The 12,882-nt window shown below is 38.9% G+C and overlaps 1 protein-coding gene across 1 annotated transcript; it reads right to left on the bottom strand.

The window, feature by feature from the left end:
* Positions 1-6,120: 6,120 nt before the first annotated feature.
* puraa (purine-rich element binding protein Aa) lies at positions 6,121-12,882 on the bottom strand. The gene is made up of 2 exons (XM_050040739.1): positions 12,700-12,882; positions 6,121-7,883 (listed from the first exon to the last, which is right to left on the bottom strand). The coding sequence occupies exon 2, from the start codon at positions 7,801-7,803 to the stop codon at positions 6,946-6,948; it is 858 nt and encodes a 285-aa protein (XP_049896696.1). The 5' UTR covers positions 7,804-7,883; positions 12,700-12,882; the 3' UTR covers positions 6,121-6,945.

The following is a 12,882-nucleotide window of genomic DNA, read 5'->3' as shown; positions in this document are numbered from 1 at the left end:
TTTTTTTTTTAAAATACTTACAATTTTTTCAATTCTGTAAACTTTATCGGCATGAAATTTCATATGTGTTGTCAAAGCACAGATACAATTTAAGACAGCGATAATTCAAAAACAATGTATTATTACAAATGCATAGACATAAATTTCAGAGGAAAAAAATAAGTTAAGGAGTAAACAAAAAGGCAGACTGTGATCTGTGATGAGATGAACTATATGTTGTTGTGTTGAATTGTGACGAATCTTGCTGCATCTATGTTGCTGACACTATTTTCTCCAAGCAGATGTTGCATTTTAGTCTGGTTAGAGAGTGTGTCAAAATCTTAGAGTTTACATTTAATTTTTGTTGAGAACTTTGATTTGATGTCTCCAATGTGCTACATTGTAGCAGGAATTGTTGCTCTGTCTCCGCTTGTCTCTCTGCTGTACTTAAAGGTCCAGCGTGTAGGATTTAGTGACATCTAGTGGTGAGGTTGCAAAACTGAAACTTCTCCCATATGTTGAGCGCAGAGAAGAACTACAGCGATGGGTGTGAAAATATGAAAATGTGAAAACCCGATGGCCCTGTCTCAATTCAATTCAATTCAATTTTATTTATAAAGCCCAATATCACAAATCACAATTTGCCTCACAGGGCTTTACAGCATACGACATCCCTCTGTCCTTTGGACCCTCACAGCCACCTAAAGCCAGGGTTTGATTTGTCCGACAACATGGCGGACTCTGTGCAAAAGGACCAGAGATATCCTGATAAAAATATGTGCAAATTTAACAGTATGTCTCTTTTTTTTTCATTCAGTCAGTCAACTACTCACTTTCATCACGTGACTCTTCTGTAACATTTTCCACTAAAGTGGAAGGTATTGAAGACGCAGGTTACGTCATCCTCTGCTCTACAAATCATGTACAATCTGAAGATTTGTCAGTCTAATGTTGTGTTCACAGCAAACGCGATAGAATTTTTCACGTCACGTTATTTGAGTTTGAAGGCTAGAATATTTTGTGTTGACTCGCTTTATATGTGCAAATAACTCTCGTCATACTCGCGTGAAATCATGGAATCAATGAATGAACTTCTGCCAGTATGTCCTCAGAATCATACGTCCCTGGAGGATCTCAATGCTGATTGGCTATCGCAGTGCGAATAAGTCACTGGAGTTCAGATTTTTCAACTCTCACAAATAAGCGTATAACACAAAATTGTGCTACTTTCTTCATTTGCACCGCTTAGTTTGCATATTTTGCATCATTTGTGTTGCGTCCATTGCGCCACCCGGTGGGAATTCGTATCCATACGTGTCTTTACGTTGACTTTACTTGTTACTTACTTGTGCAAATTGTTTTATTTGCACCCGGTGTGAACACAACACTGGGCACTGATCAGGGCTCCACCCACATTGTCCTAAGATATAAGTCTGATACAGATTCTTTTGTACTGAAGCTGCTGGTTGACACTGTTTTCCATCATTTTCCTGAAACCTGGCACCTCAATATCAGGTGTGCAAAGTCATCCAGTGGGCTGGACTGGACCCTCTGGCGAGGCGGTTCTGGCCCCCATTTGACACCCCTGTTCTAAGGTAAAGAAAACAACAATTCTTATTTTCAAGTGATTAAAAACTCATGAAAACATAGTTATGAATATTACACACAACTTTCTGCCAATAGATGCCCCTGAATCCTGCACATTAGACCTTTAATTTAACTGTAGTTAAAATATTAAATTATGAAAAAGTAATGAGGAATGTATGTTGATTGCTGGTACATTATTACTCACACTGCACCCCCACTTTCATGTGTCTTCTTCCTTAAACAATGACTTTATTCTTAAGAAATGTGCATGACGGAGTTCTTGATACAGTGTCAGGAACTGTGGCATAAAAATAAGAGCTCAGGTGGTGTTAATGTTACATTTTGTTCAAGGACTTTTGATTTCAACCTATCAAGCTAAAGTAAAAACAATAAAAAAGAAAATAGTGGCTTGAATTCTATGCACATGTTCTACATAGGTAGAAGCTCTGTTAAACTGCCCATGTGCCTTGCAGCATTTGTCCATTGTTAACTCAACACTGAAGCCAAAGGCAGATTTTCTTCTTTCTTCTCTCTGTTTCTGAGCCCATCATTTATAGGTAAAGAGCCTCCTCTAGTGGCGAAACCCAGAGAAGCCTGCTATGAATTACGTCACCCCCAAAGCCAAACTGCTCCAGCACCAAATTACAAAAATGAGTATGATAAAGCGAAGGCAGTGTTTCCAAACATATGCTGAAAAGCTCAGCAGCACCACAGCACAATTAAACATGCACACAGGCGCTCGTATACAAATGGGTGAGAAAAAAATGGCAGGTTGTTGTACATTGCACAGTAGGATGTCGTTCACAGTACAGTGCTGTCAGGGAGTGCTCAGGTGATGATGATCATGTTGCAGCAGCAATAAAATATGAATTTGATCAAGTTGTTCTTTCTCAGCTGGCAGTTTGTCAGCTGGACCAGACTAAACCTGTTCTATCAGTCCTTCTTAGCAGCATTCCTTCGAGCAATTAATGCCATTGTGCTTCTGAGTAGCATGACTGACAAACTCACAATCGAAAGTGAAAGGATTTCTATCGCCTTTCATCAATAGAATATATTATGCTGTCACAAACACGGTCCCTGTTTGACTAAGTACAGTTCACCACCAGTTGTGATGCGTCGCACTTGTGCTTCCAAAGCCACGATGACCTAAACCAATCCTCTATGTGGGTTCTTGGATGGAGAGCAAACTCAGAGTCTAAGTTGGCATCTGGGCTGGAGTCCATCTCAATTTAGCACATCCCCTTTGGTTTTTTTCATCCTTCCTCCTGGCCAGCAGGGGGGCCAAGAGGCTGAGAGACCATCGACTTCACAACAAAGCCCAGACATATATATATCCTGTAGAAATACCTTTGAGCATGTCCAGACTCTGCACTCTGACCTCCTTTGAGAGGTTTGTGGTGGTAGGAGACTGGAACTTAAGTCATCCTTATATTAACAATTTTGTAGCGTGTTCCTTCTAGTAAAAAGATAAGGTACAGGACTGTTTAAAGTCATAAATATCCTCTCAATGTTTGATGGCCCTGGCACAGCTACCTATGTCATAGCAACTCGGCCGTGTTTTTAGAGGCAGGAACAACACTGAGGCTGCTGATCTGGTGCCAGGCCTAATTTTAAAGTTCTTTATTAACATCCTCTGCATCACACTAATTTAATAATATGCATTAATCCAGAAATCTAACCTGCAACTAGAAAACAGTATAAATTTTAAATACCTATGAACTTAAAAACTTTGTGTCTTGCCCTTCTTGTGTTTAACACTGTAGCATTAAGGCAAGGCTCATATTAGAAATAAAAAAGGTTATTTGCAAACAGTTAGAAAACATGAAAGACAGGCTGGATGTGCTGAGTTGTAGTTAATAAACTCGTATTTCTTTAGTGTTATATAATAAGTAAAGAAGTGGAATGGAAGGGTAATCACTGCATATGGATGATCACAAATAGCATAGTCGGGATATTAGATAACAAAGTAATGCTTTATTTTACAGCCTGGTTTGTATACATACAGTACTAACGTAGAAGTCTCTAAGAAGACATGGGTCGTCATCGCAAAGTTTGCATCTTAAAGGCTGTAAAATTAAGCTTCAGTAATTAGTATCATCGTCAATGTAGAGTCAGACATTGTGGACAGCGCTACATCAAAATTAAACATACTTTTCATGAGTGAATTATTGACATTTCGGGAAGTCTTTTTTTTTTCCTCCAACAAGAAATGAAACATAAAAAAACACATACATTTTGATTGTAGATTTTCCCTCATTGGGTAAATTAAATTTATTTTTGAAATTTGTCAAATGTACATAAATTATATTTAATGCATCAAAACCAAATGAGCAAATCAAATACCCTCTTTAAAAAAAGAAAAAAAAAAAAAGAAAAATAAGAGAGAACGACATTCTTTGTTGAGATCATTTTAAACAAGTATTGGTCAGGCATTTCATTAACCTGGGAAAGCAAAGTGCTACACACAACAACCACTGAAGACAGTTCACCATACATCTTAATGAGAATTGGACTGAAGCACCTTTTCTTAGCTTAAAGCTAAAATGGAGATTTCACTGTTTTGTTTTTTTTTCTTTTTTAAAGTTTTCCTTTTCACAAAAACTCCATTGTGTGTTTATGTCTACCTTCAACAACCCAAACGCCAAGTCTACCCTTTTCCTAAAGAGAGGCATACTTGCAGTGACATTGTTCGGTTTCAAGTTAAAGTACTTATGTGAACTGCTTGTCCCAACAGGCTGCTAAGACCTTGGTTTTCTTATACTTTTCTCCAGGATGGAGCTTTGAGTGCAAATAAAGGCATACAACTCCTTCATCAGAAATAAACATGGAATTCAGCCACATGCTTTCAAATAGTAATCATATATTTAATTGATATACATATATTGCCACCATTGGCACATACGATATTGCACACAGTGATGAAATGTTGCACAGAAAAAATAGATATATTTTTTGTGGGCGAAAACATTCCAAAATTACAAATAATGTGGAATAACGCTGAAAAGGTAAAACTACATAAAACAAAAGAAAAAAACAAAACAAGACATGCTTGCTGCTCCCCATTAATTGAGCGACTTACAACTTACACATAACTACCCAAGCCATAGAACGAGCATTTCAAAGGGGGCATGCCAACGACAATGTATATTACTTCAGGCTATTACTGATGTTCCCAATCGGCCCCTGCTCTCCCCGCTAATGCGCTTGGCTAGTGAAGAGCCAACTCTTCTGCATCATCTTGCATCTAGGTGACCACCCCCTTCCATGTTTACATGTAGGCCGATACCTGGATGGCTGGGGAATGGGGATGGCAATGAAGTCAGGGAAGAAGGAAGGTAGCAGAAAAAAGTTAAGAATTCTGCTCCAATTTTTTTTATAAGAGTTTGTAACAAACTCCTTTAGCACCACGAGTCGTGCGCTAGCACACAAGGGGGCTGAGACATAAAAATGGAAGAAAGAGAGAGGAAACGATAACAAAAAGAAGCCAAACTGCGATCCAAAGCACCAGGCCAGCGTGTAAGCATGCGGAGTGTGTAAGGCACCAGGTTGTTTATATGCTGAAGAGGATGCTCCCAATCAGGTATCATTTAGGCTATACCAGAGGCTCCAAAAATAGGTGGTCAAGGACAGTCTAGTTTGCTGGTTTCCAGTCAATCTAAACATGGGAGCAATCATTTAATTCAATGCTGAGGTAAATCTGACATTATCTGATTGTTGCCAGTTTCTCTGGAGCTTACTGACAGAGTTTATAAAACTGCTATCACACATCTATGAGATGCGACTGAACTGGTTTAGAACCAGTTGTTTTCCGTGTGGCAGCCCAAATATTTACAATTAGACCAAAACAGAATCTCATCACCCCCGGGTAGATATTTGGGCTCACAAATCTACAGTGGAGCTATGAGCATGTGTCCAAAGTAGCCCCACTGAGCTTCACACCTTCAGATCTTAAACTTGTAGGGATGGGCAAATCCATTGACACACTACTGAAGGTTCACCAGCGGGTGAACTGAACCCTCTTCACCTTGGCTTATCCCAGGCGTGCTCCTCAGTTGCCCTCCTCATAGTGTGATGGTGATATTTTGATTACTGTTCACAAGGTCGCTCCTGTCACGATGGCGCTTCGAAACAACTTCCACTACAAATACACCAAGCCTTTGGATGGAAATCACTCGGTACTCGAACTTGAGATTCGTACACTACAGGCAGATTAAGATACATATGGAAGGGTCCTTGAGCCAATATTTTGGGAGACCAACGAAATCTATCTTAGTGCAGATTAACATGCAGCAACAGCACTCCTTGGCACCATTTGGACTTTTATGACTGAACAAGATCACAAAATGTTTCAGATGTACTAACCAATAATGCTCTGCTGAATTTTGCCTCTTTTTCCCCCCAGACCTCTCAGCCAATCAGCACAGTATGTGTAGGGTGTTTGTCTTGTTAAGTTATCTGCAATTCAGGCCATTTGCTACATGTTGTCACTGCATTTCCTCTATCAATTACACATTTAGTACCTTTAAAATGAACACATTGCATTAACAACGAGACACAAAGGTAGTCTATAATATATCCATCTGCATGGCAACAATTTCAACTGAAACAAAATTACAATATTAATATTTCTTTGAATGCCTCTGGCAAACATCATCATGTCAAGATCCATTGACCAGTTCAATATATTTGATTTTTATGCAATGCATATTGCACGACAAATAGAGCACTTATTTCATTTGATGAAAATGCCTATATGTTCCTTTTATACTGCATGACATCTAACCAGTTTCCAAAGCAGGCCTAGCCCTCATATGATTTATGTGTAAACACATCTTTACTCACAGGTAAAGGTAAATAGGATGGCAAGTACATGTGACAACCTTTTACAAAGTTTTTTTGAATTTTGGTTTAAAAATTAAAATATCTGATTTGTGCTGAAGTCATTAGCTCACATGAAAAGGAAACGGTTTTTCCTCCATACTCGGCAATAATTCCATTTGAACATTGCAGACTTTTTTTTTTTTTTTTTTTACAATAGCTTTAACTGGTACAAAAGTTTTCTGTTAATAAGGGAAATAAACACTCAGTTCATATTGTTTGTCAAGTAGGAAACAATGTTCAAATATAATGTTATTACTTTGTTTAGCAGCCTGTTAACTGTATTAATGGTGGATAAGTGGGGTAACATCCAGCGATGAGTGACAACATGTCATAACTGTCAGGTTGTGGAGGTTTCTTATATTGTGGGTGATGCTCCCTTGGAGTTAAACCAATACAGTTAAATCTTTAGATTTCTTTCTTTATACAGTAGAGTTTTTAATTATATTTCTCTTGTTATTTTCATTACTCTTGCATGTTTTTTCTTTTTTTTGCTATCTATCAATCCTCGTCTCCATCGTCCGCCTGCATCTCCTCTTGTTGCTGCAGCTCGCATGCCCTTTTCTCCCGCTGTTTCTCCTGGATCTTCTTCATCTCCTCGGCATATTTAGAGAAAGTATTCCCAAATTTGGACCACACTTTGTAGGGCACCGTAATTGAGTTGCGGTACGTTGGCTTCACCTCGCTTACCCTCATGAACACACCATACTTATTGGATCCGACGTCGAAGAAAAAACGTTTGTTGTCCACAGTCAATGATGACCCTTCGGGCAACTCTGCAGGTTCGTCCTCTACACCGTAATCGTCAATAAGTTTAGCCAAAGCGTCACGAAACTCAATAAGTCCCTGGGCAGGCAGAGCAATCGTCTGGCCTTGCGTGGATCCCAAACCGGGCCCCCGGTTAACGGTCTGTCGAATCCTCAGAAACCGTCCCCTCTGGTTCTCTTTCAGATCCATATAGTATTTCCGATTTTCTCGAACCAAGAACTCGCTTTTGAGTGCTCGCCGGGGCTCGTCTTGTACCAGTCCCGGGTTGCTCGGACCCAGCTGGGCATAATGTTCGATGAAGTCCCCCAAGTAGTCTCGGAACTCGACCGCCACGGACATGGAGAGAGTGAGGCGGCTCTTGTTTCCACCGGCCCCGACTTCTGCTATCTTTAAGAAGCGGCCTTTCGCGTTCTGCTTTACGTCCAAATAGAAGCGTTTGTTTTGGATGTCAACCCGCTTCGACGCCAGCTCCTGTGTCTCGTGCTGGAGCCCGGAAGCCGAGCCCGCCCCTCCTGTCGCTAGGTGCATGGAACCGAAGCCTGGGCCCGTGGCTGCTCCTCCCTGCTCACTACCACTGTCTCTGTCCGCCATGATGCTGCCTGCCTGCCTTCTCCCTCTGTCTGCTGCAAAGCCTCGGCCAGCCTGAGCGACCGCCGGAGCTCTCGCGAGATCTACACAGAGAGGTATAAAAAGGCAAGGGGAGGAGATGTTAATGCAGAGCGGGGACGCTGGGTTTTCTCCGACAAGGTGTAAACTTAATGTCAAGAGCTGTCACTGTTTTTTTGAAAGCGAAACCAACAGCTGTTTGGAAGAAACGCATCATCCGCAGCCTGGTTAGGTTTCGTTTTATCGAAACAGTCCCTAGAAATGACGTTTTCTTTTCCTGCCAGACTACCTGGAAAGACCCTAGCTTGCCCTCTGTTTAAAAGTAAGAAAAGAAAGTATTTCTTCCCAAGCTAGCCCTGGATACAAGTTTATCTGTTAACATTTAATGTGCTAATGATTTTACAAACGACAAATTACATGTGGTGACCTGACACAGTAATTAACTGTTAATTTTAAGCTTCAGAGTTTAGTGTACGGATACCAAATTGGGCCAAACTCATTGATTTTCTTGCGACTCCGTTCACAACAAAATCTAGTCATAGGAATTAAGTCTCTAAAGTATAAATGCTTAACCTTCCGTGCCCTTTGCAAATCATTAGGCCTCATCACCAAATTAAATATATTTTCAAATATCTAAAGGCATTGTTTAATGAAATAATATTAAAAATCAGACTAAAAACAACGAGTGAATCGTTTTTGCTCAATATCTGTACAGCCAAAGGATGCATAATAAATCCTGGTTTAACTAGTCCATCTTAACCTTTCTCAGCTTTATGGCAGACGCATAAATAACATATGCAGAAATGACACAGCATTATTTTTAATGTATTTTTCTTACATTCCAAAACTTGATACTTGTGAATTATTATTCGTTTTTAAACATTTGGCTTCATTAAAATTTGTTCTCTCTCAGCTGAAATTAAAATGTGCTCTCCTGGCATGGCAATAAAGTGCAGCAATTATCGAAACGTATAGGGGCAAGGTCCGATTAACTCTTAAGGAAAAATATTTAAGGATACAAAGCTCACCTCATGCCACTGTCTGTCATGAAAGCAAAGTGTGCCCATCCTTACCTCTTGTTAAGCGTTACAAATATCCACATTTGCGGTTTGAAAGAGGGCGGGTAAAAGCTGCAGTATCTTCCGTTAATGAGCTGTAGCTGTGATCTGTGTTAATTAATTTAGTTAATTTGAAATGCAAAATTTTATTGAAGGAAAAATGCATCAAAAGACACTTTTTAAAACGACTTCATCCGTATGCTCAGTAGGCCTATGGTGCACATACACAGTTGCGCCGACTTGTGAAACACTATATGGGCCTTAACTTGCAGCATCCTGTGCCTGCAGCCCACCAGCTCGCTCACAAGAAGCACAAATGAACTAATAGTATTATTTGTAATCTTTGGCCCTGGGGCGACCATGAAGCCAGGTTATTTTTGATTAATTATCTTCAAGGACATCTGAGTTATAACAGCCATGAGGCTATTTTTCCAATGCGTCCTCACTCAGGTGTCCAAGCTGTAGCAGTGGCGTGGCTATGCTGCTAGGCCCACTGCTTCATTATTTATCCGCACATTGTCTGCCAGGCTGACATGCTGCCAATCCATTTAGCGACAAGGGATGTTAACTGTGTCAGAGCTGGGGTTTTTTTATCCTACACCAGCACAGTAAAATGTATAACCTTGATTTGTGTTGGATAAGCATGCATAAAGTGCTCATAATGTGCTGTGCTCTTTCGTGAATATTCAGACGTGTGTGCTGCAGCATAGACTCTTACTAACAAACGAGCAAAACATGCATGTTTAAATGTAGCCCCACGCATTCATGGGCTATTTTCACCTATTGGACCTTATTATAGAATATGATGTAGTCTGACTGTTGTTCATATCCAATGTGATTACCAAGCGCACACACACCTGAACGATTTCTTGCCTGTTTAAAAGAAGAAAAAAAGTCAAGACATGTGAACACGCTTTAATAGCCTACACACAACATTTACCTGTTATTGGTCACATGTAAAAATACCGTTCCCATGCTGGCGAAATTTTCTCCACAGTTATTAATCTTCCTTCTTGTCCACCTGGAAACAAATTTATTGCGCAGACCTCCTTCACTTGAACCTTCTATATGCTATAGGCCTTTACAGAAAAAATAAAATAAAATAAAAAAATAAAAAAAGAGGCTTGTTTATTTTTTGTGTCATTTTGCTTTGATTTTATAAGCGTTTTCATTCTGTGAAAAAACTTTGTAATTCCTGGTAAATCATATAAGAAAATAATAAAGTAGCTCAGGTTATTGCTTTATTTTGAAAACTGCTGAAAGACTAACGCCAGAGTTTAATATGAGGTCATTAAACCAGCATTTTGTTATTTGTTTGCATGTGAAAAACAAACATATTTCTTATAATTCAGCCTGGCCTTTACATGCTATAGGTTATTAATTCCAGTCGATAAAGTCGAATTTAAATATTCACGCGAGAAACCGATAAAATGTCTACATTAATACGTGAAAATGTCACGTGCATTTTATTCAGCCTATATAAAACAGCTTTTATAACTTTCCTGTACATGCAGGATTTTAACATTTTTGCAAAGCGCGCATTTCTTCTCTCTTTGTAGGCTGATATGGAGAAGTTTGAGTGCGTAAAAGCGTTTATGTTGAAAAAAAAAACGCGTATTCATAACTCTTTCAGTGAGTATTCGTTATGCACTTCAAAAATATGTACTTTAAAAGGCTGAGCATTGATCCTTAACATTTTATTCAGAATAAAACAAGTCGTTTATTATACTAATGATAGATAGACAAAATCTGCCATATGATCAGATCTTTTCAAGATTTGTCATCTTAATGTTTAAAGATGCATATTATTTTAATTTTCTTCCTTATAAAATAAATTAAATCCAGCTTACTGACATAATTCTTCATAATAAATAATAAAGGTTGACATTTCCTCCATGTAGGCTCCCACAGGCTGCCTGCAGGCCTGCATGGACTTCATGCATAGGGGAAATCCAGAAGCTAAAACACTTAAAATCTGTTTACATTTATAGATTCATTTTTATTTCTACTATATAATACAATAATAACTCTTGATTATTGTCATAAAGTAGAATATAACATACAGTGATTTATATTTATAATGATTTTATATGTCAAATGTTGCTTTGTAGGCTACTTATAAATACTAAATAACACAATAAATACAATCAAAACACTGAATAATCTTTTGTATATGATACAGCTTGCCTTAATAAACCGAGTAAACACTGACATAATGGTAAAGTTAATGAGCCTATAATATAAAATAATATTAAGTGGGCTAGTATAGATTGTGATATCGAGTCAGAATGCTAAAGAAATGCAAAGTTTAACTATTTATATTTATTTTATGCTCGCAATTGTCAAGTCAAAGCAATCACATATAAAGTAAAAACATTTATTTATTATATTAGAGATGTAAAAAAAAATAATTATTGAAAATATAGCAATCATTCGGCTTAAAACAATGTAATAAACATGCTTAAAAATAACTGCGTTAATTTATTGAAAAACCAGAAGTCAAAAATAAAGTTTGGGTTAAAACATGAAGCCCTCCCTGCTCAGTCAGTTCAGCCTTCACGTGAGGCGACGTGAGCCTGCCGGCCTAAACCTTTACCTGCTTTTCTCCTATTTAACTTTCTTCTTTAACCTGCCTCTGCGTTTAGATTTGTTTTATAAAATTATTCACATTTGCCCTGCAAAGGTCGCAAGGCCTCCTGATGAGCTCTGCAGCAATTATCCCGCCCTGCCTGACAAAATCTAGTCATATTTAGAAAAGGAAAAAGTAAGTAAATTACTAGTGATCTGAATAAGATAAAAGGGCATTTAAATAAGCAAAAAGAAATTAGAATTAAATAAATAAATTTTAAAAGAGGGCAGTTAATATACCTTTTATCATTCTGATGATCAGTATGATGCAGGCCTGCAGAGGCTCTGTATGCTGAAACGTATGCATGCTACTCATTTGGTCTTTTATTCTCATCTCAACATATTAAACTGCCTTTGCTTCGGTTTTTCATTCTTTACATTAATTTACTTATATTTTTATTGTTAAATCAAAGCTGCTGCTGGCCTTATTGTTCCAGTCTTTTATAATGCGCCCTTTCTTTCTTCCTTTTTTTCTCAACCAGGTAAAATCCAAGTCTGGATGCAAAATAGGTAGGTAATCAATATAAATTATTATACTGACGCTCAGACGAGGTCTTGTTTAGGTATTCGATGTAGGCCTACATTTTCTCTGTGTCATGCGTACAATCTAATACCCCCCTTTCATCTTGGGCCTCATTGCTTATAAAAATAAATCCCCAATTTAGAATTTCTTCCAACTTTCTAATCCAAAACCTAACCAAAAGGCATGTTACATTTCTGTCTACTTACCTATAGACAATATAAACCCTGTTTCTGTGCCGTCGTGTCTCAGCTGCTCCGACACACCACAAACAACCTGTCAATTTAATTATTTTTTTTCCCATCAGTGAGTTTTCGACCAATTTTTTAATCATGAAAATGAGTCAGTAAAATCAGTTGAGTTCGGATGCCTAGGCCACGTCCAACGCAGATTTCAGCCTCCGAAGGTGTCGTCGCAGTTTGAAAAAGGCAGCCTCACAAAGTTTTGCCCTACATCCCAACACCGGAATGCAGTGGCGCTGCTCCAAACGCAGCTCCATTATTATTTCAGACGCGCGGTCTTATGCTGTATACCATGCTTTCTGTCAACTCTGCGAGGCAATGACACATGCTTGGCTGCACCTTAGGGCACTTAAAATGCTGCAGGACATTTAACAATCCGGATGACATGTAAATTAAAAGCGTCATTCCAACCAAGCGAGATCCCGTAACCTACCTTCTGCCGCTCAGTATGCAGACAGAGCGCTTTAAAGCCTCGACGGCGAGCTGCAGGAGACGAGACAAGGGAACAGACACATGTGAATGCGCTCGGAGCGGAGGCCTGAATGACAACACAGCGGGCTGCTGCTGCTGCTGCTGTTGCTGCTGGCTTCACAAGATGGACAAGAAACGGCGAGTC

The sequence above is a fragment of the Epinephelus moara genome, chromosome 3 (assembly GCF_006386435.1).
Source record: "Epinephelus moara isolate mb chromosome 3, YSFRI_EMoa_1.0, whole genome shotgun sequence".
Classification (NCBI taxonomy): Eukaryota; Metazoa; Chordata; class Actinopteri; order Perciformes; family Serranidae; genus Epinephelus; species Epinephelus moara.
This window is presented reverse-complemented; position numbering and strand designations above follow the sequence as displayed.

Excerpts from the sequence above, each read along its gene's own strand:
- puraa (XM_050040739.1), bottom strand. The coding sequence starts at position 7,803 with ATGGCGGACAGAGACAGTGGTAGTGAGCAGGGAGGAGCAGCCACGGGC.